The sequence below is a fragment of the Drosophila pseudoobscura genome, chromosome X, assembly GCF_009870125.1.
Source record: "Drosophila pseudoobscura strain MV-25-SWS-2005 chromosome X, UCI_Dpse_MV25, whole genome shotgun sequence".
Lineage (NCBI taxonomy): Eukaryota > Metazoa > Arthropoda > Insecta > Diptera > Drosophilidae > Drosophila > Drosophila pseudoobscura.
The window spans coordinates 55,972,194-55,998,192 of record NC_046683.1 but is presented as its reverse complement, the minus strand read 5'-3'; the positions used below and the strand labels follow the sequence as shown (position 1 = coordinate 55,998,192).

General features: G+C 42.7%; 3 protein-coding genes across 5 annotated transcripts; 2 read left to right on the top strand and 1 right to left on the bottom strand.

Moving 5' to 3' along the window:
- Positions 1-200: 200 nt before the first annotated feature.
- On the bottom strand, positions 201-9,842 carry zye. Of its 2 annotated transcripts, none has more exons than XM_015188011.2 (4): positions 9,748-9,842; positions 7,051-7,119; positions 6,760-6,983; positions 201-6,697 (listed from the first exon to the last, which is right to left on the bottom strand). In XM_015188011.2, exons 2-4 carry the CDS (start codon positions 7,090-7,092, stop codon positions 319-321), a joined length of 6,645 nt encoding a protein of 2,214 aa, XP_015043497.2. In that variant the 5' UTR covers positions 7,093-7,119; positions 9,748-9,842; the 3' UTR covers positions 201-318. The 2 variants fall into 2 exon arrangements, with proteins under 2 accessions (XP_015043497.2, XP_033238082.1); XM_033382191.1 differs by lacking the exon at positions 9,748-9,842 and adding an exon at positions 7,205-7,222.
- Positions 9,843-12,932: 3,090 nt separating this feature from the next.
- On the top strand, positions 12,933-15,595 carry LOC4813968 (cationic amino acid transporter 4). Of its 2 annotated transcripts, XM_001354090.4 has the most exons (3): positions 12,933-13,030; positions 13,126-13,317; positions 13,384-15,245. In XM_001354090.4, exons 2-3 carry the CDS (start codon positions 13,176-13,178, stop codon positions 15,243-15,245), a joined length of 2,004 nt encoding a protein of 667 aa, XP_001354126.3. In that variant the 5' UTR covers positions 12,933-13,030; positions 13,126-13,175. The 2 variants fall into 2 exon arrangements, with proteins under 2 accessions (XP_001354126.3, XP_033240272.1); XM_033384381.1 differs by lacking the exon at positions 12,933-13,030 and having other exon boundaries at positions 13,176-13,317; positions 13,384-15,595.
- Positions 15,596-19,884: 4,289 nt separating this feature from the next.
- On the top strand, positions 19,885-25,082 carry trbl (tribbles pseudokinase 2). Its single transcript, XM_001354091.4, has 2 exons — positions 19,885-21,349; positions 23,853-25,082. The coding sequence occupies exons 1-2, from the start codon at positions 20,478-20,480 to the stop codon at positions 24,451-24,453; spliced, it is 1,473 nt and encodes a 490-aa protein (XP_001354127.3). The 5' UTR covers positions 19,885-20,477; the 3' UTR covers positions 24,454-25,082.
- Positions 25,083-25,999: the final 917 nt, after the last annotated feature.

The window sequence follows — 25,999 nt, the reverse complement described above, 5'->3', positions numbered from 1 at the left end:
GGTTGTAGGGCCGACCCGCTGTATATCCGGAGAAGCGTTATAAACGTTATAAACTCAAGGCGTTAGCTTGAAGTTCTAAAGGCGTGGAATTCTCATTCATGAGGTTAGGAAAAGAGAGTAGACGCCGAAAGTCGTAGCTCAGCCAACTCTAGGCCGTTCGATGAGACCAAACTAAAGGAAATTAAAACGAACAAAACCGGTTCGTTACAATTTGTACAAAGATTTATATTTAATGAATATCTGGCTAAGTAAAATACATATCGGTGTAAGATGGGTATTATAATAATATTGCTAGTGCTAGGTATTTAACTTCCATGACTAATTAACATTGATCCCCGTTCGAATACCAAGTGTCAGAGAAATCACTTCACTCTCTGATGGCCGTTCACTAAACTCACGCTTAACAATTCTTCTCGATAATAGGTCTTCCTCTTGAGAAATGATCAATGAATTTTCGTCGGCAGCCTTTAACTCCCGTTTAACTCTAGTTGAGTCGGTTTCGTCCTCATCAATCTCAAAAATGTTATTATCGGTGAATGCCAATTGGTTAATTTCCTTAAAAAAAGAGCTCTTTGCATTACGAATAGTCCTGTCGTACCCCGGGTCACTCAAGGGCGGTAGATATGTAGCAGGAATACGACTCGTGCCTTTGTATCCGCTGTTGGGGCAACGTGGATCAATAGATCCAGGATAACAATAAGTAGGCGTTGTTGCGGGTGGCTGAGTGGAAGTAATCAAGTTATAAGAGGGTATCACAGTACTGTCCTGCTTGCAACGGGGGTCTGGCGAACCGGAGTAGCACCTAAACTTTTCTCCATCTGTTGTTACGGGCTTAGGTGTGACAGTATTAGAGGTTGGAATTTGTTTCGTTGTTGGTGGCAAATACGTTGGTGCTAGACAGTCTGGGGCTGTTGAACCCGGATAGCATCTCGGTTTTGTTGTCGAAGGTAGCTCTTGAGGGCACCGAGGATCAGTAGAACCAGGGTAACATCTTGGCTTAGGCCTCTCCGTTGGTGTTACTATAGTTGTTGGTGGCTGGTAGGTTGCTGGTAGGCACTCGGGATCTCTGGATCCAGGATAGCACCTCGGCTTAGGTGAAAGAGTTGGAGTGCGATAAGTGGAAGGCGGTAAATAGGTGGCAGGTTGACATCTGGGGTCATCTGGGTTCTCCTCGCAGCCTGCCTTTTTAGTTGTTGGCACTTTAGGACATCTTGGATCTGGAGAGCCTGGGAAGCAGTTAAGGCAGTCTGGATCTGATGAGCCAGGATAACATCTCGGCTTTGTTGTAGTTGCTGGCCTCTGAGGACATCGAGGATCAGTCGATCCTGGATAGCATTTCGGTGTTTCTATAGTTATAGGAGCTCTAGTCGTCGTCGGAGCCGAGTAAATTGGGGTTCTTCTAGTTGTAGGTGGTGCGTATGTCGATGGAAGACACTCAGGATCGGATGAGCCGGGATAGCAACGTGGCTTCAATGTCGTTGCGGGCTCTTGAGGGCATCGAGGATCGGTTGAACCTGGGAAGCACCGTGGTTTGGGTTTATCTACTGGTGTTTTGATCGTTGTTGGAGGCAGGTAAGTTGCGGGCTGACACTCTGGATCTGATGAGCCAGGATAACATCTCGGCTTTGTTGTAGTTTCCGGCCTCTGAGGACATCGAGGATCAGTCGACCCTGGATAGCATTTCGGTACTTCTATAGTTATAGGAGCTCTAGTCGTCGTCGGAACCGAATATGTTGGGATTATTCTAGTTGTAGGTGGTGCGTATGTCGATGGAAGACATTCAGGATCGGATGAGCCGGGATAGCAACGTGGCTTCAGTGTCGATGCGGGTTCTTGAGGGCATCGAGGATCGGTTGAACCTGGGTAACACCGTGGTTTTGGTCTATCTACTGGTGTTTTGCTCGTTGATGGAGGCAGGTAAGTTGCGGGCTGACACTCTAGATCTGATGAGCCAGGATAACATCTCGGCTTTGTTGTAGTTGCCGCCCTCTGAGGACATCGAGGATCAGTCGACCCTGGATAGCATTTCGGTACTTCTATAGTTATAGGAGCTCTAGTCGTCGTCGGAGCCGAGTACGTTGGGGTTATTCTAGTTGTAGGTGGTGCGTATGTCGATGGAAGACACTCAGGATCGGATGAGCCGGGATAGCAACGTGGCTTCAATGTCGTTGCGGGTTCTTGAGGGCATCGAGGATCGGTTGAACCTGGGAAGCACCGTGGTTTGGGTCTATCTACTGGTGTTTTGATCGTTGTTGGAGGCAGGTAAGTTGCGGGCCGACACTCTGGATCTGATGAGCCAGGATAACATCTCGGCTTTTTTGTCGTTGCGGGCTTCTGAGGACATCGAGGATCGGTAGACCCTGGAAAGCACTGTGGTTTGGGTGCGACTGTTGTTCTGATCGTTGTTGGCGGCTGGTAAGTTGCTGGTAGACACTCGGGATCTCTGGATCCAGGATAGCACCTCGGCTTAGGTGAAAGAGTTGGAGTGCGATAAGTGGAAGGCGGTAAATAGGTGGCAGGTTGACATCTGGGGTCCTCTGGGTTCTCCTCGCAGCCTGCCTTTTTGGTTGTTGGCACTTTAGGACATCTTGGATCTGGAGAGCCTGGGAAGCAGTTAAGGCAGTCTGGATCTGATGAGCCAGGATAACATCTCGGCTTAGTTGTAGTTGCTGGCCTCTGAGGACATCGAGGATCAGTCGATCCTGGATAGCATTTCGGTGCTTCTATAGTTATAGGAGCTCTAGTCGTCGTCGGAGCCGAGTAAGTTGGGGTTCTTCTTGTTGTGGGTGGTGCGTATGTCGATGGAAGACACTCAGGATCGGATGAGCCGCGATAGCAACGTGGCTTCAATGTCGTTGCGGGTTCTTGAGGGCATCGAGGATCGGTTGAACCTGGGAAGCACCGTGGTTTGGGTCTATCTACTGGTGTTTTGATCGTTGTTGGAGGCAGGTAAGTTGCGGGCTGACACTCTGGATCTGATGAGCCAGGATAACATCTAGGTTTTGTTGTCGTCGTGGGCCTCTGAGGACATCGAGGATCAGTCGACCCTGGATAGCATTTCGGTACTTCTATAGTTATAGGAGCTCTAGTCGTCGTCGGAGTCGAGTAAGTTGGGGTTCTTCTAGTTGTAGGTGGTGCGTATGTCGATGGAAGACATTCAGGATCGGATGAGCCGGGATAGCAACGTGGCTTCAGTGTCGATGCGGGTTCTTGAGGGCATCGAGGATCGGTTGAACCTGGGTAACACCGTGGTTTTGGTCTATCTACTGGTGTTTTGCTCGTTGATGGCGGTAGGTAAGTTGCGGGCTGACACTCTGGATCTGATGATCCAGGATAACATCTAGGCTTTGTTGGCGTCGTGGGCCTCTGAGGACATCGAGGATCAGTCGACCCTGGATAGCATTTCGGTACTTCTATAGTTATAGGAGCTCTAGTCGTCGTCGGAGTCGAGTAAGTTGGGGTTCTTCTAGTTGTAGATGGTGCGTATGTCGATGGAAGACATTCAGGATCGGATGAGCCGGGATAGCAACGTGGCTTCAGTGTCGATGCGGGTTCTTGAGGGCATCGAGGATCGGTTGAACCTGGGAAGCACCGTTGTTTGGGTCTATCTACTGGTGTTTTGATCGTTGTTGGAGGCAGGTAAGTTGCGGGCTGACACTCTGGATCTGATGAGCCAGGATAACATCTCGGCTTTTTTGTCGTTGCGGGCTTCTGAGGACATCGAGGATCGGTAGACCCTGGAAAGCACTGTGGTTTGGGTGCAACTGTTGTTCTGATCGTTGTTGGCGGCTGGTAAGTTGCTGGTAGACACTCGGGATCTCTGGATCCAGGATAGCACCTCGGCTTAGGTGAAAGAGTTGGAGTGCGATAAGTGGAAGGCGGTAAATAGGTGGCAGGTTGACATCTGGGGTCCTCTGGGTTCTCCTCGCAGCCTGCCTTTTTGGTTGTTGGCACTTTAGGACATCTTGGATCTGGAGAGCCTGGGAAGCAGTTAAGGCAGTCTGGATCTGATGAGCCAGGATAACATCTCGGCTTTGTTGTAGTTGCTGGCCTCTGAGGACATCGAGGATCAGTCGATCCTGGATAGCATTTCGGTGTTTTTATAGTAATAGGAGCTCTAGTCGTCGTCGGAGCCGAGTAAGTTGGGGTTCTTCTAGTTGTGGGTGGTGCGTATGTCGATGGAAGACATTCAGAATCGGATGAGCCGGGATAGCAACGTGGTTTCAGTGTCGATGCGGGTTCTTGAGGGCATCGAGGATCGGTTGAACCTGGGTAACACCGTGGTTTGGGTCTATCTACTGGTGTTTTGATCGTTGTTGGAGGCAGGTAAGTTGCGGGCTGACACTCTGGATCTGATGAGCCAGGATAACATCTAGGTTTTGTTGTAGTTTCTGGCCTCTGAGGACATCGAGGATCGGTCGATCCTGGATAGCATTTCGGTGTTTCTATAGTTATAGGAGCTCTAGTCGTCGTCGGAGCCGAGTAAGTTGGGGTTCTTCTAGTTGTGGGTGGTGCGTATGTCGATGAAAGACACTCAGGATCGGATGAGCCGGGATAGCAACGTGGCTTCAGTGTCGATGCGGGTTCTTGAGGGCATCGAGGATCGGTTGAACCTGGGTAACACCGTGGTTTGGGTCTATCTACTGGTGTTTTGATCGTTGTTGGAGGCAGGTAAGTTGCGGGCTGACACTCTGGATCTGATGAGCCAGGATAACATCTCGGCTTTTTTGTCGTTGCGGGCTTCTGAGGACATCGGGGATCGGTAGACCCTGGGAAGCACTGTGGTTTGGGTGCGACTGTTGTTCTGATCGTTGTTGGAGGCTGGTAAGTTGCTGGTAGACACTCGGGATCTCTGGATCCAGGATAGCACCTCGGCTTAGGTGAAAGAGTTGGAGTGCGATAAGTGGAAGGCGGTAAATAAGTGGCAGGTTGACATCTGGGGTCATCTGGGTTCTCCTCGCAGCCTGCCTTTTTAGTTGTTGGCACTTTAGGACATCTTGGATCTGGAGAGCCTGGGAAGCAGTTAAGGCAGTCTGGATCTGATGAGCCAGGATAACATCTCGGCTTTGTTGTAGTTGCCGGCCTCTGAGGACATCGAGGATCAGTCGACCCTGGATAGCATTTCGCTACTTCTATAGTTATAGGAGCTCTAGTCGTCGTCGGAGCCGAGTATGTTGGGGTTCTTCTAGTTGTAGGTGGTGCGTATGTCGATGATAGACACTCAGGATCGGATGAGCCAGGATAGCAACGTGGTTTCAGTGTCGATGCGGGTTCTTGAGGGCATCGAGGATCGGTGGAACCTGGGAAGCACCGTGGTTTGGGTCTATCTACTGGTGTTTTGATCGTTGTTGGAGGCAGGTAAGTTGCGGGCTGACACTCTGGATCTGATGATCCAGGATAACATCTAGGCTTTGTTGTCGTGGCGGGCCTCTGAGGACATCGAGGATCGGTCGATCCTGGATAGCATTTCGGTGTTTCTATAGTTATAGGAGCTCTAGTCGTCGTCGGAGTCGAGTAAGTTGGGGTTCTTCTAGTTGTAGGTGGTGCGTATGTCGATGGAAGGCACTCAGGATCGGATGAGCCGGGATAGCAACGTGGTTTCAGTGTGGATGCGGATTCTTGAGGGCATCGGGGATCGGTTGAACCTGGGAAGCACCGTGGTTTGGGTCTATCTACTCGTGTTTTGATCGTTGTTGGTGGTAAGTAAGTTGCGGGCTGACAGTCTGGATCTGATGATCCAGGATAACATCTGGGCTTTATTGTCGTTGCGGAACTCTTACGACATCGAGCATCGGTCGATCCTAGATAACATTCTGGTTGTTCTATGGCTATTGGCGCTTCAGTCGTTGTTTGTGGGAAGTAGGTTGTTTTTTGGCATTCTGCATCTGTAGATCCAGTATAGCAGCGTGATTTGGTTGTCGTTATTGCTATTCTTGGCTTTGTTGGTGGCGAGAAAGTGGTTAAAAGACAGGCAGGATCTGCTGAGCCAGGGTAGCACCTAAGCTTGGGCCCATCTGTAGGTATTTTGGTCTTTAAGCTGCTACATGAGTATTCTCTTTGACATGTTCCCTTGCATAATTCAATATCACATTTTAGATACACTTGGGATCGGTCGGGGAATTTAAATGCTTTGAGTGTATTATAATATGTGGAGGTAAGACTGGACCTGGACTTGGATTCCAACTTTTGCCACTCCCCAAATATTTTTTCCTTGATAGTGCAGCCTCTTTTATCGGAGAGTTGTAAAGTCTTGGTGGTTTTTGCCTCAAAGTTCATGTCATCTGAGGCATAGCACTTCAGTATGTTTACATCCCATGCTTGAGTCGAATGCTTTACATTTATGGTAAACGTTACATCGGTGCCAAGCTTCAAGGTTGTACTAATGGGCTTAATATTTGGTGGTATTCCAGTACCAATTTCCATCCAGCATTCCACTGGGCCGCTTGGGGTATCAACGGAAACTATTTCGAGCATATCAACGACAAACGGCTTGAAGTAAACCGTTTTCTCCTGCTCCTCGCTGCGGCTACATGATACTTTTCGCGCTATATCCCAACTATTCTGAATATCTTTGTCATTTTGTATAATTAGGACGTTCTCAATTGAAGAGCATATCGAGCAGGACGGCTTACTGCCGCAACCGTCATAAGGCACATTGAATATAAATTTTCTGTCTCCATTATTGGCAGCCACATAGCTAATGGAATAAAATATAGTACATTAGATAATAGGTATGTGCAGCCCTAAAACTTTACATACGTGCATTTGGGATCATTGTAGTATCCCTGACTGTAAATAATTCCGTTAAAGTTTTCTAAAAAGTCTACTTCCACCGTCATGCCATTTCCTTGGTCGCATTTAACATCAATCTTTTCAATATTTTGAGCCGACAAAGATGTCTCACGATTAAATGTGGGCGTAGAGTAGCTTAAGACATCATTAAGAGAATCATCATTGTTTAGATCCGTCCCTGATGTAATGACCTACAAAATAATAAAGAATCGTAATATCCGTTTGGAAAATAGTATTACTTTTTATTAATATACATACCACTATTAGCGTCCATATAAAAACGTAGCCAATGTTGGCCATATTCGATGTGTTTGCTTTAACTTCAACCTGTAAGACGCACATTTTTTGATCAAAAATTAATCAAAATAGCACTTCTAACTATCAGTGCTTAAAAGAAGAAGCTTTTGCTTACAAATTCAAGTGTTCATTCAGACTGCAAAGATTTCTGATTCTTTGTCCTTCGAAGCTGAACCTTTTCTTTGTCCTAACAAATTGTCCTAGTCTTTAACATTAAGTAGCAGCATCTATTCAAATTTCGTTGTATTGTAAGTATTCAGTTCTTCTTGAAGTCTGAAAAATGTTGTACAAGCCCCAAGACCCTACCATTCAAACAAAGACGAAAAATCAGTTAAAAAATCAAAGAAATAGCCATAAATTATTTGCTCACATTATTTTCTTTGACATGGGTCTCTGTCTATCCGTGTACGTCAAGATTTGTATAATTTCTGCTTGACGGCAGAAAAAATTAAATTTTGTTTCATCGCGTAATTATAATTAAGTGTGTCACTGTGCAAATATTGGAGAATATTTGGTACTGGGTGAGGTAAGATCTGCTATATCGTAAATTAGGTAAATTGAGTACATGCTAAAGCGTACAATATTTACAAACGCTTCATTGGGCCGGACGCCGCCGGACCTCTTTTGCTGATGTGATGCATCTGCTTCGCAAAAACTGGTTTGCTTTTTGAATAATACAACTAACCTTTAAAAAGAAAAAAGCTGCAGATTTCAAAATCCATACACATAAAACACAAACCAAACGAAGCAAAGGGAGACGAGAAGCAAATATTGTAGTAGCCAGTGCCTACTATTTGGTTACCCACTTGATAAAGGGGTTCCAATTTGAGGCCTTTTGTGTGGCATTGGCTTCTGCAATTTGATGGCTAGCTGGCGCTGGTGCTGGCTGGTGTTTTTTCCATGGTATTCCACTGTATTATTAATGTATTAGGCACTTTTTCCAAAAAAATATCCATTTGCTTGGCTTGGGAGATTGCCAGCATTAAGATAACTAGATTTATACAATGCAATGAGATTATGGATAATTAACGGTCGTAAACACAGGAAATCAAAGACCCCCGAATAAAAATGAGTGTGTAATACTCATACCGTACTCGTACTCTTTGTTTTTCTAATCGAAATTTCGTCGAAAATAAAGTAGAGCCTAGATAGAGCCTGACATGTTCTGTAGACTTTTGCTGACTTACAGATACTTATGAAAGCATGCGAATATATATTATTTATAGACAATGAAGTTCATTTGGATGGATTGTTAGTTTTCTTGGTCCCTTCTGCTGCTGTTCCCATTTCTCGCTGCATACGCGCATGACCTAGTTTTTTAATTTTATTTTTTATATTTTGTTGTTCGCAGTATTCACGAGCTAACTCAAACATGCCAATTTTATAATATTAACCCATAATTATATACAAATCTAATCGAAATTAGTTAATTGGGTCATTTGTTTTTGTTTTCCTTTTAATACACTTTTTAAGCTGTGAGATAGTTATTAATGTTAATTTGTATCTTATGGGTCACAAATTAATCGTTCTTTTGGCAGTAATTCGATACACTATAACGATATTTGTTATTCAATTTAAAAGCCCCACAGTTGAATGAGAAACTGAAGCCACATTTCATGGAGAACCATCCTTCCCATGAAAGTCGAAGGATATTATAGTACCAGTAATAGTTTTTTAACAATTTTTATTTAGTCATTGAAGAGCACGAGCTCAAAATGGATATATGTGTAAATACTGTCTTTATATGGAAGATCATTTTATGCAAAAACAAATCAAATATGGGGAATTTCGGTGCAAGTTACGCAATGAATTAAACAAGTGTGAGAGGCGTCGGTATGTTACGGGTATTGTGATATGACCACATGAACCTTGATTGCTTTGGAATGTAAAATAGTACATATTTGCCATTATACCATCGACTCTACCATTATAATACCTGTATCTTCCATCCCGGATTAAGCAAATCAATACAAATTTGCATTTATAATTCATCTTTCTCATTAAAAGCGATAAAAACGTGCGAATTGCGATACTTAGAAAAAAAAGACAAGACAAAATCTGTGCATTTTTATTATGCCTCAAAGGCAAACGCGCAAATATTAAAATTATTGCGCATTGTAAGAACTGTGGATGGGATCGGATGGGATCTGTAAAACTTGTTTCGTATTTTAAACTGTATTTGAACAGAACAGAAGAGTAAATTAAAAATACCCGTTAGTATGCTTTTTAAGTATCGCCGCAAATGATTCAATTCATAAATCTTCTCCCAATCTGAGAATTATATTGTATGTATGTACATATGTATGTACATATGTATATTTTGAGAGTTCCTATAAATTCGGCAATTTATTTCATTCCTTTATGGCAGTGTGGGGTTTTTACACTCGCCTGCAATTATCGGTTCACTGACAAAAAAAACATTCGACTTCGTTCGTTCTCACACTTTCGTAGGAGGATTCACCTGTTCTTAGTTCACTTTTTTTATATGTTTTCTTTTCGGTAGGTATAATTAATAGCCTATTGTGCGGCGCTTGAGCATTCACTTGAACACTGATTTTAGATTAAAATAATACAAAAAACACTTGCTGAATCGACTAATTTATTGGTCCATCATCTTTTGGATGGGATGGGATGCGATGGGATGCGGCTCTGACTTACTGCACTTGTTTGTTGAGACCTACTGGGGGTATGCGATTTGTTGTCGCTGGTTAAGTGGACGTTGCCGCACTAAGCCTCGAAGAGGTTCGTCTTCGTTTATATACACACGAGGTATGATTTAACAAAATCCGTTTTGGATATTGCTATAAAAATGCAAAGCCCCAGCAAGTAAAACAACAGCAACAAAAAACACCCATGCTAGTAGCCCATACATATATTGTTGTTTATTTTACGTTGATTGTGGTGTTTTTACACGCACACTGATCACATCAGGGTATTGCCACTTCTTCACAAGCCGAAAATCGATCCATGTATGATGGCTACGTACGCTGCGTGTGGAAAATATATTTTCGGAGCAGTAGATTTTTTCGAAATCCCTAATGAGTAATGGCTGATTTTTTCTACACATATAGAACTGGGTAAGTTCCATTTAACAGACAGCATTTGCAACGATCTATAGAGCATTAAATAGTCGCCATCGTCAATGGGGATGGGTCTTGCGATTTTTTCCATTCATGTTGATTTCGTGGGCAGCGAAGACGCGTGAGCAGCATCCACACGCCGACATCGCGTCCGCTGTCTTGACTTGACCCAAGCGCGCGACTGGAACATTTTCAGCTGAAAAACTGCGCTGCGCTGCGCCTTCGCCTGTATGCTTTTAGGGCCAAAGAGTCAAAATCCGTCATTGTACTAGCTACATATATGTATACTCGTGGCCGACTGTCACTGCTGCTTCAATGTTGTCATGCAACTCCAACCGGCGATGAGTGCTGTGGTGTGGTGTGGTGTGGAGTGGTGTTGCCGTGGCCAAGTTGATGCGCCTGGTCATCCCTAACAGGTATTGGGATCCCAAACTTTGGAAGCCCAACGTCCGCTTCGTGATGCTGATAGATTTTAACCAAATGGCATCGGTCATGGCGATGCTATTGCCGTTCGTCGGTTTGTCGCCATGGGAACTTGGCGCGAAGTTAAGAAGAATACGGATAAGCGCTTTCAGCCACCGTTGTCTCCCTAGCCTGTGCATATTCGTACGATGAAATCACGACACCAACGCCGATGAAGATGCCTAAGTGTTAGGGCTTTTGACGAAACCTCACGTAACCTAGACGGCAATTAAAATTTTCAACTTTTTGTGATCTTTCGTACAGAAATATTTGCACAGGACAACTTGAAATACTTTTATTTATATTATTTGATTCGAGTAATAGGCTTTGGGTTAATTATGATGTTTAAACACACGCCGCATGAGTAACAGAGTTCAATAAACGTTCAATAAAAGTCAATGCCAGTACCAACCAGTGAGTCGCAAAACAAGTAAGTTCCTCTCAAGGATAACTTGCGATCTTACGAATTGACGAGAGATTACAAATATTCATACATATTTTAATGTTAATGTTCTTTGACAAAATTGTATAGCCTACCCGCGTTTAGACATACTCGAATTTTTGCGGAATAAAATACACATACGAGTACCCATATTCGTAATCCTTAGTAAGAATATTTATACATTCATACATACATATATGAACATTTCCGACAAAAAGTTCACCATTCCAAATAACATTTAAAGCATATAAAAACAGATTTCCATATATTTTTGTTGTTATATAACGAAAACAGGAAAGGTTTTTACATTTAATAACTTGGAAAATTAGCTCTCAATATTTTATTTATTAGTACGAAAAATGTTATACAATACGCAGCTTTTTATAATTGAAGTACCCCAACCTTAAAACCACTTTTGTTTTTGGTAACGTAACGTCAGGTCATAGTTTGGCTTAAATATATCTTTAAATCCGTACGTTCGATTATGATTATTTTTATACCCGATATATATATATATGGTATATACATACATACATACGCCTAGTTCTAAAGAGAGACTATAAGAGCTAGAGCAACCAAATTTTGTAGCATATGTGGCATCCGCAATTATGAAGATACGAGAAACCTGTCGCGGCTCTAGCTGCGACTCACAACATTTCTCCTCGCTGTTAAAATGGGGCCTAATATTCAAAATAAAATTACATAATTATGTACAATTCAAATAGAATTTATTTTTACAAAATTTGAGCTTTTCTTTGTATTTTAATCTGAATCTGAAACCTGATTATAAAGATTGACTTGAACTTCAGTAGCTAGACTGATTTGGTGCCATTTATTTACATGTACATTTGATATTATCTACCAATCGTTTAAGATTTCCCATTAATGTTTGATTCCTATAGAAATTTTACGATTTTGAATTTGATTTTCAGAGTTTGAGTGGTGTAAAAACTTAACAGGAATTAACTTAATATTGTTCGAACTCTTTAAATTCCATTATGTGATAAGGAATACCATTCAAATGTCAACTGTTGTAGCGGCGCCCCGCAGATATCCGCGGTTTAATTGCATACATTCAAAAGCTGACGAATTTATGTGTAGAAAATGTGTAGAATGTAGAAATCATGTAAATTTGTGATATGTGTAGAATCATTATGAAATTAAACAAGGTGGTATGTATAAAAGCGGTTCGGTTTTAATTTTATATTTTTCCCTAAAATTCCCTGAAAAAAAGAATCATGAACAACCCATTTTTTTGAGAATCGGTTCTACAAAATCCGACTGGGACGACCCGAAAGAAAGAGGATACACCACCACGTAAAATGTCATCATGTGTAAAATACATGTAGAAATAATGTAGAATTTGATTAATTTATCTGATAACATAACGGATATCAGTTTGTTTTTAAAAATGATTCCTTATCAAGATCAGGTTGATGAATGTTTCTCGGCTACTTTCCGATATAAGGCCGCTATAACTTGAAATATTGTAGAGACACTTATTCCAATGCTGAATCACAGAAATAACCTGAAGAAGGTCATTCCGTGTCACCAGTCCGAACGATAGAACATTGGTATGGTAAAGAAATATTTACTGAAGGACTTTACTGATTGAAAAAGAACGTAATTAATATTATATTTCATTTGGCGCTCATCAAAAAATTACATTAATACTCAAAATACCTATTAATAAATTAATCTGAACCATTAGTATTAGTATCTTTAAGGGGGAGTACTCGCCCAAAAATGAATTTTAGAGTTAAAAATAAAAAATTTGTTTCCTCCAAGAATCCTTTTGATTTACATCGGGATATGATAAACGATAATTCAAGAGAAAAGCTCACTCCAAAAGCTGATATTTCCCCCCTTGTGACTACGCTGCACATAGAACGTGGTGGAGTGGAGCTTTAATAAAAATCAATAAAGTCACAGCTGCTTGTGTACAACAAGTGAGAAGGTAATCCGAATGCCGCAGAATACGAAATAAATTGAACATCATCTCGGTACCTTAGTTCGATCAATAAACTAATTCCCTTTTATATTCGAATCCAGAAAAAGAAATAACGCATTTGAGAGTTTGGGTTGGAATCAAAGTCATCAATATGCCAAGCTCAAGACGTGCCATAATGAAACACATATTGTCCGGAATGTGCAGCAAAATGAATCGCACTAAAGTGGTGCCCACTGACGTAATGGAGACACCGCTGAATCGGTGCCTGAACACCTTTGACATCGCGCTACTTGGTACTCGACTAATCCAATCCCAGCCCACTTATCCCTTTATTGCTAATGAAAGATATTTCGTTGCAGGCATTGGACATATGGTTGGGGCTGGCATCTATGTGTTGACTGGAACGGTGGCCAAGGAAATGGCAGGACCTGGCATTATCCTGTCGTTTGTTCTGGCTGGCTTCATCTCAATGCTGGCAGCCCTCTGCTATGCGGAATTTGGAACGCGGGTGCCAAAGGCTGGCTCCGCATACGTGTACACCTACATATCAATGGGTGAGTTCTGGGCGTTTGTCATTGGCTGGAACATACTGCTGGAGCACATGCTGGGAGCAGCGTCGGTGGCGCGGGCCTGGAGCGGCTACGTAGACTCCATGCTGGGTGGATGGATTGGCAATACTACCCTGGCATTGACGGGCGGCATGCATGAGCCGGGGCTGGCCCAGTATCCGGACATACTAGCCTTCATGGTCTGCATCGTGTACGCCGCTGCACTGGCCATCGGAGTGAAAGCAACGGCGATGTTCAATAGCTTACTTACCCTAGTCAACATAGCGGTCATGATTCTGGTCATAAGTGTCGGCTTCTGGTATGCGGACACCAAGAACTGGTCAGAGGCTGAAGGGGGTTTCTTGCCCTACGGCGTTGGGGGCGTCATTGCGGGCGCAGCGACCTGCTTCTACGCCTTTGTGGGATTCGACTCGATTGCCACTTCGGGGGAGGAAGCCAAGAGTCCCGCCACATCCATACCCATAGCCACGATAATCTCGCTGTGTGTCGTCACTGTCGGATATATTCTGGTAAGCGCGGCTCTGACACTCATGATCCCGATTAGCGATATTAATCCGGCGGCCTCTTTGCCGGAGGCATTCGGCCAACTGAATCTTTCCTGGGCAAAGTACATAATCTCAATCGGAGCTCTGTGCGGCATGACGACCACATTATTGGGCTCGCTATTTGCACTGCCCCGCTGTATGTACGCTATGGCCTCGGACGGTTTGCTCTTTAGCTGTTTCGGCAAAGTGAACGCCAAGACCCAAATTCCGTTGCTGAATCTAGCTGTTGCCGGGGTTCTGAGTGCTACTCTCGCGCTGGTGTTCGATCTGGCCAAGCTGGTGGAGTTCATGTCCATTGGGACACTTCTGGCCTATACGATCGTCTCGGCCAGCGTGATCATTCTGCGCTATAGACCCATGTCACAGCTCCACAATCCCATACGGGCACCTGACACCCCAGGCAGTCCTGATGATGTCTCCGACGAAGACTCGATGTCGCAGTCGAGCCTGGACACCGCATCGTCGCCCACGAATTTCTTGATCGAGGAAGGACTGGCCGGACGACTAAAGACACAGTTCCGCTACCTGGAGCCATTGCTGGGACGTTTCGAGCCTGGTTCTGTGGTATCTGTTGCTGTAATGCTCTTCATCGGTCTGTGCTTCGCCATCTGCGTGGAGCTCAAGGTTTCCTGGACGGAGCTGTACTCGGGCACTTGGTGGGCCCTTCTCATCTATGGATTTATCATATTTTCCGCCTGCCTCTGTGTCGCCGTTATGGCGGTGCACAATCAAAACACACGCGGATTGGTGTTTAAGGTACCACTGGTTCCATTCGTGCCGGCTCTTGGTATCTTTTGCAACATTCTGCTGATGGTTCACCTGGACGCCGTGACCTGGACACGCTTTTTCGTTTGGGTCTGCATTGGGATGGTAGTTTATTTTCTGTACGGAATTCATCACAGCAAGGAGGGTGAAACGTGCACCTCTTATTCCATATTAATGACATCATCCGAGGCTGGCAAATTGCCGTGGGGTTCGGTCAAAGGTTTTACATCTGGGAAAGTTGGAAGGCATTCTGCCATAGAGAGATTCACGGGTCGCACTAAGACAGAAGACAAAAAATCCATTGCGGAAGAGAGCGATCATGAAACTCCTGGGTATTCCTAAACCAAACTTACCATATTCCGAGAACACTCCGAAAGTCTCTATAAGTACTCGTACATAACCCATCCGAATTCGATGCATTCTTTAATGGCCCGATATGTAAGGTGATATTCTGAGAAATGTGCTCGAGGGAAATCGAATCAAAATTGATCAATAGCGAAGTACCTTTGCCACAAGATAATATATTTAGCCCGTGTCTACTGAGAATTATTTATACCAACCTTAAAGTTATAAAAAAATTGTTTATAATACACGAGTCTATACCTATATATTATATTATATGCATATGTATATTGAAAACGTACAAATATATTTATTAAACGGTATGCACACAGCGCATTTGTTAAACGATAGTAAATGTCTAAATAAATATGAATTACTTTGTAAATAATTATATCAAATATTATACATTTTAGACTATTTTTATATAACATACATATACATATATATATTTAAGGTGTAAGGTTTAATGTTTGCTTAATTAAAACTAATCGGTTTGATCAGTCTATACGTGGACTATTCAAGTAGAATTACTCCTCCTCCCCGAAAAGGAGATCCGATCCTCAATTAGATTTCAAAACTAATAATGGGGCACTGACCTTCGGAATCGGAGGGCCCCCATTCGAGTGGGTCATTGCACTGATCAAATCTCACCCGACTGGTCTGATGGCTGATGGCGAGTCGCAGCACCAGTGTGAAAGTTTACAACCAAAATCGTGCATCGAGAAAGTAATTTTCTCAGCCACCAGCTTAGCGACATGTTAATCTTTTTGGATAGCTTATTGCGGATACTAGTATTGTTCGAACTGAAAACAGATTTGGGTAAAATTTTATGCATGCAATTTGGACCGCAAGCCTACCAACCTATCAGCGTTGAAGTCTGTCGATTCCAATGCCAATACCAGTATCTATTTAGTGGCTTTAGCGTTCTTAAATCTTTCTGTGTGTGTGCGTGTATGAGAAGAATGTCGTCAGGATCATGATTCAGACAGACAGGAAAGTGAGGGGAAAGGCAAAAGCAAAAGCAAAAACTAAACTTGATGACGCCACGATGACGCAGCCATGGTGACGCATGAGGCTAACATAATGGTGTATATGGTGCATCGCCGTCCGTATACGCTATTGATTTCGACAACTAGTGAAATGGTATTTGTCTATTCAAATGTTTATACTTAACCACTATCTTCTTCTCAACATCTTATCTTTCTTCTATAATCTTTACAAACAACAATGATGTTCGATTTTTATAGAAGTCTTGCTTCTATAAGTATCTCGTAAACTGATGGACGGACGAGATTTGATAGATCCGCTATCAAGATTTTGAAGACTCACTGAAAGGGTATACAATTTTAAAACCATCTCTTAAGCAAAGGGACATGGGTATTACACACATAACATACTAAAACCGGGTAGAGTAGATGCTGAAATCCCAGTCCTCTCAGCTAATCGAAATTATTAAAGGAAAGAGCAGCTTTGTTTCGCCACAAAATGAAATACAACTACCGGCTGGAAGATGTGATGAAACTCGATTATTTCAATGCATACTTTTATTATTCTTGATATCATTTCTGTTTCATTTTTGTTTGGTGTGGTGACACGGTAACGATACACAGATACTTTCCATGCTCACACACACATACATATGAGAAAACAGATGCAAAAACAACAAAAAAGAAACTGAGGAGAAAGAGTGCGAGCGAATGAGGTTGTTTCGGTTTGGATACCCTTGCAAACAGTATTATAAGTTCGACAGATGTTTCACAATGCAGAGAACACGATATTTTATTACTTTATGGGTTTTTATTGCTGTATGCAGAATATAATATCTGATCATTTAACTGCCACCTCACCATTCACTTTATGTGCTAGTTTATAGACCCACACATTTTATCAAAATCAAATCAGTGTAGTGTAACCTGTCGAAGAACTATGGGATCTGGCAAGGGCATCAGAAGCTTCGGCCCCAAAACTTTTTATTTTCCACCACGCACACACACATTCAGATCTCAGTCCCGTATTTATCGGTTACTTTGTGTGGATATTGAACTAAAAAGAAGAAGAGAAGGCGATACAGACGTTTCTTTTTAAAACGCGCGATCGTTACTTTTTGAAAAGCGTGCTTTAGCCAAGCGCCAAAAATGCGTGCGTGCGTACAACAGCTTTTGTATATATGGATGTATTTTCTGCATTGCCTACGTTTTGTGCATTTGTTCACACAGTGGACGACGAAAGTCTATCAAAAAATTGAATTTTACTTAAAATATCTATTTTCCACTATCAAACTTAAGATATTACTTCTAAATAAAATATCTATATAAATATGCATGGCTATTAACGTGTCATTTTAACATGAAATAATGGTCTGGATGTAGACATCTACGAGGCGTTTTTTTAATACAGATGTACATATGTATATGTATTTATGTTCATGCATAAATATGGACATAATAAATTTCTTTAAAATGTTTTTGCTACGCCAGAGGAGAGGTAGCAAAGATAGGGGTCGGGTCATATAACTTTTGTCGACCACTGTACATGCTCGGGTGGTTGGGAATCACCTTGCGCCAGCTGAATATGCGACTGCAACATTCAAGAGTATGTACAGCCGTGCCCCACAGCACTATGTTGATACTTAGGGGATGAAGTAGTGGTACAGCTGGCTTCTCTTCTTGGGCAATAGAAATCTACCTGCGACCTGCGTAGCGCAGTGGTGATCCTCTTCCTTTCGGTATTCGGGATCCTTCCCACCGATCGACAGCTGCAAACAACAATCGTAAATCGCTTCCACAACACCGTGCGCGATACATACAGGCACGCATACACACATACATATGAGTAATTTAAAATCTCTGAATGTAAGATCGCAGATGTTTTTTGAAATATGTATGTATGTACATACATACATATGTACATACAATGAGGGGCTGAATTGTAGTGCGTAGATCAATGCCTTCTGGACTGTACATACAGGTATTGCGAAATGAATATAACGATATTAAAAAAATATGGTTATTTTGGCATTCAAATTTAACGTATTATCGCTTCTTTTCGAAATAACTACATGTGTACATACAGACATACTTTGTAGTCTATAGTATGTGTGTTTTACAATGACGTTTTTTGACATTCAGAGAGACAAGCAAAGCCAGGAATTTCAGCGTTCCACGCAATTGTTTTCAAAAATAACGATGGATGACGTTGCTTTCGCTCCCATACAAACTCACACACACAAACGAGGCAACCTTGTGTGACAAGAGAGCGAGAGAGACAAAAGAGAGAGAGAGAAAGAGAGCATCTGGAAATTTGCTCTCTTTTCGTGGTGTGTCAGCAACATGCGCCGCGGAATGAGCAACATTCTGCATACCCTTGGGAAAAGGATATTATATGATTGAAGTAATGTTTGTCCTCTCAGGCTCCATAAATTCAGAAAGTCTCTAATTTTTACGCTTATCTCAACGAATTTTTTCAGTTTATGGTATTCTCAATGACCATGAATAGGTATCGGGATCGAGATATACACAGAAACCACTCACATGCATGAATAGGTCCACAAATATCAATCTAATAATAAGTCAAGTCAAAAGCTGCTTGGAAAAAAACATGTTAACATTAATCAAAGGATAGAGGGTATAAAAATGGCCGTACCATACGCATTACTGAAACCTGTTGACCAGCAACAATTGCGTATCATTTCGAAACTACTTACATTTTATTCTTTAACCTTTTTTATCTAAACCTTATTTTGGAAAAAATGCAATGAAAAGGAGTACTAAAAAATAGCCAATCTTGTAGGAAATTGATGTATCAATCGGATATGGAATTCCAAGCTAGCTAGTAATATAAAACCGAATATCAAAATCGAGAAATATGCAACAAGGAACGTTAGTCCACTGTAGACCAAGGGGGTACTTTAATATTAAACCGAAAATAATGCAAATTTAATAATATTAACGCAGCTCAGACGAAACATATTGTGTTTTTTTTTAAGTTCAAAGGATAAATGGCATGGATCTACAAGAAGAATTTAAAATCAGTAACATCTTCCGCAGTTTATCTAAAGTCGTTGAACTGTTCAAATATAGAGGGTTTAGATCGTTACAGGCATCGGTATATTTACATAGTTTTTTGACGTATATTTCGGTATATTTCTTATCGCTAAGTGCTCACTTCTGCGACGAAACATTGAGTCGTCATTTTGAATGGGAAATAGAAAGGCGTATGAACAACAGGCAAATACAGCCAATACAAATTGCAAGGTTCGTACAAACCTCACCTCGCCTGTACGGACAATATACCTTGAAGACAAAACCTGCAAGGTACATTGGGCAAATGGGGTGGATTTTACCTTGCATGCGTTGCATTTTCTGGGCCATTTTGCCTGTTGTCCATACTCTCTTTTTCTTTTTCGTTAAACCATTTTTTTTAAGCAAATTTCAATAAAAGCAAGTATTTAAAATTAACCAGTCAAGTAGAAAATAAGTTCATTTATCGGATACAATTATGTGAGCAGGGCTGAGAGATTTATCTATTTAGTAATATTCGACGGAATATCAAAAACGAGGAATATGTATAATATAACTTGAATTAATCGGTATATTTACGGTATATTTTTTAAATGAGACGGTATATTTTGGTATATTTCTGAGGGTCGGACGGGTCTATAAAATATAGATAAATCCGCGTCACACATCATAACATCAAAACTTGAAATTTTTTTGAACCGAGCGGTTGCTGCGCGCTTCGTTGATTTTGTCATCGAATTAAAACTATATTTTTTGCTGTACAATATAAGTGTACAATACTCAATTTGTGCGGCAGTTTAGATAAGGTCGTGTTGCGGAATGTGCGTTTAAATATAATAAACAACAATAAAACGTCATTGTGTTTCATCCGCACACGGAATAGCGAGTGTGAAACGATTCGATTTGTTTTAAAATCGGAAAAAACCACCGCGCGTTTATATTATTCAGCAATTCGCGAGAATTTCGTCAGAATTTTTTTTTGTTGCGAAATACATGCCGAAATCGAATTATTCCGCCTAGCAAAACGTGCCGAACGATGCGTCGTTAAATGTCAAAATAGTTAACTAACCCTGCAGGCTGCAATAAATGCCAATCGCGCGGTAGAGCGACAGCAACCACGGTCCCACCGAAGAGTACCCCCCAATCCGAGAGGAAATTGTGATAAACGCCGCCAGTGTAAAGCAACAACAGTGAACCCCGCAATACATGCAACATGGATAACAGTGGAGTGCAGAATAACACTACATCGGCCGAGGCCGACAAAATAGTCCTCTACTCCCAGCCCGCCTCGCCAGCAGCCGCATCCACGGCCAGCCCTGCCAGAAGCAGCGGAAGCAGCATAAATCATTCCTCAGCATCTGGCAGTAGCGGCATCGATGAACGCCTGTCACCCACGATGAATGCGGGGTCACTTTTCACGCCTAAGAAGGAGTTTCCCAGCGCCAAGATGCTGCAGACGATCCGCGAGAAGCTGCTCACGCCGGGTGGGGCCTGCGAGTTGCTGGCCCTGGGCATCGCCGCCGAGCCAACTGACCGTGGGTTGGCCGGGGAGCAGCCGGTGAAGCTGATCAAGAACCGCTACCTGATCAGTGCCCAACCTAGTCACATTTCAGCCGCTGCGGCGGCCAAAACACCTGCCTCGTATCGCCATCTCATCGATCTCACGTCCTCGAACCTCAAGTGCGTGGACGTCTTTAGCGGGGAACAGTTCCTCTGCCGAATCATCAACGAGCCGCTGGACAAGGTGCAGCGGGCCTACTTCCAGCTGCAACAGGACGAGCTGCTGTGCCGCAGCACTATCTACGGCCACTCGCTCATCCGACCCGTGCACGACATTGTGCCGTTGTCCAAGGACCGCACCTACATCATCATTGCGCAAGCGCAGCCGGGACGCGACTCTGTCGGTTGCCACACGGGCGTCTACGAGAACCTGCACACCTACATCAGGCACGAGAAGCGACTGTGCGAGGCGGAGGCGCGTGCCATCTTCCACCAGATATGCCAGACGGTACAGGTGTGTCACCGCAACGGCATCATCCTGCGGGACCTCAAATTGAAGCGTTTCTATTTCATCGACGAAGCCAGGTAAGGGCAACCCTTCCCCCCTCTTGCCCAATGTCGTGTTGCTCCAACCCTATTATCTCTCTGGCAAGACACCTTCAAATTTAAGCGCCACCATTTGCTGGCTTTGTATGGATGGGATGGGGGGCTGCATGTGCTGCTCGGCGGCGGCAGCGGCTTATTTTGCAATTCGATGAAAACTCGTTATGCGCCGCGAGAGCTTGTTGGTGTTGGTTGTGGTGCCACAATTGTTGCTCTCGTTATTGGCCCATGTTTTTGTTGCTGCTGTCGTCGTCGACGACGGCGGCGTCGCCGTTGTGGGTAACATTGAACATTTAACAAGTGTTGCAATCGAATCACCAATAGGCCAACAAAAACAATTATACCCACGAATATAGCATACACACACACCTATAGAAATGTACATATGGATGTATACATACTGAGCGCAGTCTGCTACAGTCGTGGCGAAAATGTTGCCATCAGTTCGTATCATGGAGTACATGGAGTATTTATTTTAAGAATAATAGTACCACCACAATGCCTTTGACTTTGTTCGCATTAGGTGACTGTTTGTGTGGCTAAATGAATGCATTTCAATTTATACATATACAGTATGTATGTATGTACATCCATATGTATACATTCGCTGATGCAATATTGGGTAGACCCAAATAAGCAATATTTAGTAAGAGAATATTTGTACATTAATACATACAAATATATACATACATATATGTAGATATCTGGCCTGATATCTATTAGCATAGAAATTTGCCGAGGCAGAGGTAATGGAATTTTGTTTTCTTTGCTAGAGATAACAATTTCACCCTAATTAATGGCAAAAACAACAGATTTCGATGACGTGTTTCATTGTAAATTCTAACAGTATTGCAAGTCAGAGGTGTGATTGTACTGTATGGTGAGGTATGTATGTATTTGTATGCATAGTTAACTCCATTCAAACAGACTGCGTGTTATTTGGGTTGATTCATACATACATACATACATACTTATGTACGAGTATGTATACATGTTTTTCTCTAACGCCACACGCACACAAACGAATTGATATTTTAAGGTCACAATGCGGCGAGTGGCCCTGACTCTGATCTTCTGTATTTCTATACACACAAATTGTACGTAAGCACGTATGTATGTATGTGCATGTGCTCACGCGAAGACGCAGTTATTAGTATTTTACTCGGTATGCAGAAAACATATCCAAACATGCTTATGCATACACACATATGCTGATATATATTTATGTATTCTTTTACACGGCAACATATAAGTACTTTTGTAATGTAAATATGTATACGTATGTATGAGCACCTTGAAAAATATACCCACATGTGTGGGTATTTTTCAAGGTGTTTCAATAATTATCTGTCGCCCGTTTTCCGTATTTTTTCGTTTGTAAATTCACATCGAACCGTGAGTGAGTGAGAGAGAGAGAGAGAGAGCAAATACTTACTCGCTCGCTTCCCTCTCGCTCTCTTTGGCGTTGACTCTCTTCTCCGAAGACGCTCTCTGTCCGCTCACGGCACGAAAACCTTTTCCAGGCGGACGAGGTCATTTGTTGTAACTTCGAGCACTGTCCGTGGGGGAAGAGAAGAGCTAGTTTTCGAAGCTAGTTTTTGCTCAGGGTCAGCCTCGAGGTTTTCAAAATGTGCTCTTTTCTTTCCATGCTTGATACTGGATACCCATACACAGGTACAGACACAGATGCGAGTGTTTGTATGTATGTGGCTTCGTTGATCAATAGAGGCCTGCCGAACCAGCTGTCGCATCCCTCTCTCGTAGAGTCACTTTCAGAGGGTGTTATGATGTTCGCCAAGATATTGCAGCACAGGAAACATTTACCAATCACTTAAAGAATCAACAGCTTAGTCCAGCGATTTTCAAATAAATAAAATATACAAATCCTTGTTTTTGTCGCACGCATTGTATAACACGGAGCCGAAAAGATCGGTTTACTATATATTGAGGAGAAAACTTTACGTATTTCAGTTTCACAAAATTTTGACAAAAAATACCGCCATCGGATAACTAATCATAATATGAACGATCGATATTCAAGGGTATCAAGAGCTTCGGCCCCCGAGCTAGTCTTTCCTCTTTTTTTTTGTTTTTTTTTTTTGCATTCAAAAGTGGGCCAATGTCAATGATGGCCGAGCCGAGGCAGTCGTTCATGGGTGTCTGGGGTCGCGAGCTTCGCTTTCGTCATCGACTGCGCTCTTGGCCAAATTCGACTCGACTTGACTCGATTCGGGGGCTGGCTGGCTGCCTTTCGACTTGTCAACGGCGTCGGCGTCGCCGATCGATTTGAGTCTTTTTCGGCATTGCGCTGGCCCCACAAAACCCAAAATCAAATCGAAGTTATGCAACGTAATGAGATTGCACATAATGTAGTGTAGAGACCGCAGATAACGTTACGGAAGAATGTAGAGATATTGGGTTTTAGTTAAAGCGTATATTGCGTTATATTCAGTTAAGTAAAACGGCAATTTTTCTCTTCTTACAGAACAAAACTGCAGTACGAATCGTTGGAGGGCTCTATGATCCTTGAAGGCGAGGACGACACACTGAGTGATAAGATCGGCTGTCCTTTATATACAGCACCGGAGCTACTGTGTCCCCAGCCGACGTATAAGGGCAAACCAGCGGACATGTGGTCACTTGGCGTGATTCTGTACACGATGCTCGTCGGACAGTATCCATTCTACGAGAAGGCCAACTGCAACCTCATCACTGTGATCCGTCACGGCAACGTGCAGATACCCACTTCGCTCTCAAAGTCGGTGCGGTGGCTCCTGTTGTCGCTGTTACGTAAGGACTACATGGAACGCATGACCGCCACCCACATCTTTCTGACGCCGTGGCTGCGGGAGCAGCGTGCGTTCCATCTCTATCTGCCCGTGAATGTGGAAGTGGCCGAGGATTGGGACGAAACGGGGGACAGCGATGATGCCGCTGCAGTCATTGACGAAGATGAAGGCGGGCTCTGCCCCCTGGGGGATAAGCACGAGTATGCGGATATCGGTGTAGAGCCACTCGACTATACGCGCAGTACACTGCAAATGGCCCAAGCCAATGCATTGAGTGCGGACGTGGAAATGGGCTGATCGACGCACCGGAAGTCCCCCACGGGTTGCTTTTATGGTGACGCTTGGAAGCAGCGTTAGCTGCTTCTCCATTCAGTTGAAGCTGAGGAAACAAAAAAGCACATGGCCTCGCCGAGTGGTGTCATGGCAATGCAATTGTGGCTATGGGTTGCTCCCACACTATTCCGGTCCGATCCGCTCCGGTTCGGGGCGCGCTTAAACTGAATGCGTTCCACATCTTCCTGCAGGTGGTACTGCCAACAAAGACTTAAAGCCTCGCTTAAACTCTCTCAGACACAAGAACTCACTGCCTTCCAATAAACACGATGACGGAGATTAGTTTATGAATTCGTTCTTCGTACTCTCTCGCCTTTGTAACCGATTCTTCCTAAAACAAAAACCAACTTATGTACAATATTACATTATAATTTTTTAAACTGTTGATCTTATCAAAAGACAATCGCCCTGATTTTTTTTTTTTTTTTTGGGCTCTAAAAACATTTGTTTCCTTGTTAAAAGTGCGACGAATGCAAATTGTTATTTATTATATAAAATACTTTTTTTTGTATTTCGCTTGGTCTGCCTACTATTAGAAATCTTGTAAGAAAATATCGTGAAACCTAATAATAATACATTAAAATTTGATCTCACCAAGAACCAAACTGACTACAAATCTATCTATATTTCTATGTTTTTCTTGGAGACAGCCAGCTTATGAACCTTGTGGAATTATATTAACGAAAGCATACTTCGCTTGAACCTCTTTCATTTCGTATGAACATGTGGCTCGTGGAGGCTAACTCAACTATAGTTGGGCATGTAGTACATGTAGAACTTTCTAAATTTAAGTTTAATACAAAAGAACTTTATAGTTAATTTCCGCCAGATCGGATAAGGTGTAGTATTATTACCTGTTGAGAGACTTTGTTTAGTTCAGGAAGATCTCGTAAATAGGCGGAGATGGAATACCGAAGGGTACCAAGAGCTTTCACTAGCTAAAGGTAACAGCTTGGAATAGTTATAGACAAATCGCAAAACTTCATTATGATATGATTGGTTACTGGAATTCAATTCATTATTTAAAAAATGATTTTTGAGATATATTCTAACTGAAAAGGTTATAAATTTGAAATTAATTTTTCGAAGATCAATCAAGACTTTTCAGTTAAAGGTCCAACAAATTCTTGCTAAAGCTCGGGCTATTTTGTTGATTATGCATTAGGAAGGTTTTAGCAAGTTGAAGGGGGAAGAATAATAGCATTTATCATGATGGCGAACGTGACTTCCAGAGCACCATGATTACTTTTTGCCATGCAATATCAATAAACTGACGCCACTGGGGCTAACTGATATTATGAACGGCAGGGTATTTTCCTATCAACAAGATTCCCCAACACCACTGTCTTCCGACATGCCGACGTGACGAGGGGCTGCACATGTGTGCATACTTACGGATTGTATATGTACATCGCGTGCACATGTGTGTGTGAGTGTGTGCCGACCTACCTGTGCTCGAGCACAACACTTCCATTCGTCGTCAGATTATGAAATTGCCGACTGAATGAGA

Coding starts and splice junctions, on each gene's coding strand:
- zye (XM_015188011.2), bottom strand. CDS start 7,092: ATGGCCAACATTGGCTACGTTTTTATATGGACGCTAATAGTG. Junction 6,984..7,050: donor TTATATGGACGCTAATAGTG/GTATGTATATTA, acceptor ATTATTTTGTAG/GTCATTACATCAGGGACGGA. Junction 6,698..6,759: donor TACAATGATCCCAAATGCAC/GTATGTAAAGTT, acceptor TTATTCCATTAG/CTATGTGGCTGCCAATAATG.
- LOC4813968 (XM_033384381.1), top strand. CDS start 13,176: ATGCCAAGCTCAAGACGTGCCATAATGAAACACATATTGTCCGGAATG. Junction 13,318..13,383: donor CTTTGACATCGCGCTACTTG/GTACTCGACTAA, acceptor ATTTCGTTGCAG/GCATTGGACATATGGTTGGG.
- trbl (XM_001354091.4), top strand. CDS start 20,478: ATGGATAACAGTGGAGTGCAGAATAACACTACATCGGCCGAGGCCGAC. Junction 21,350..23,852: donor TATTTCATCGACGAAGCCAG/GTAAGGGCAACC, acceptor CTCTTCTTACAG/AACAAAACTGCAGTACGAAT.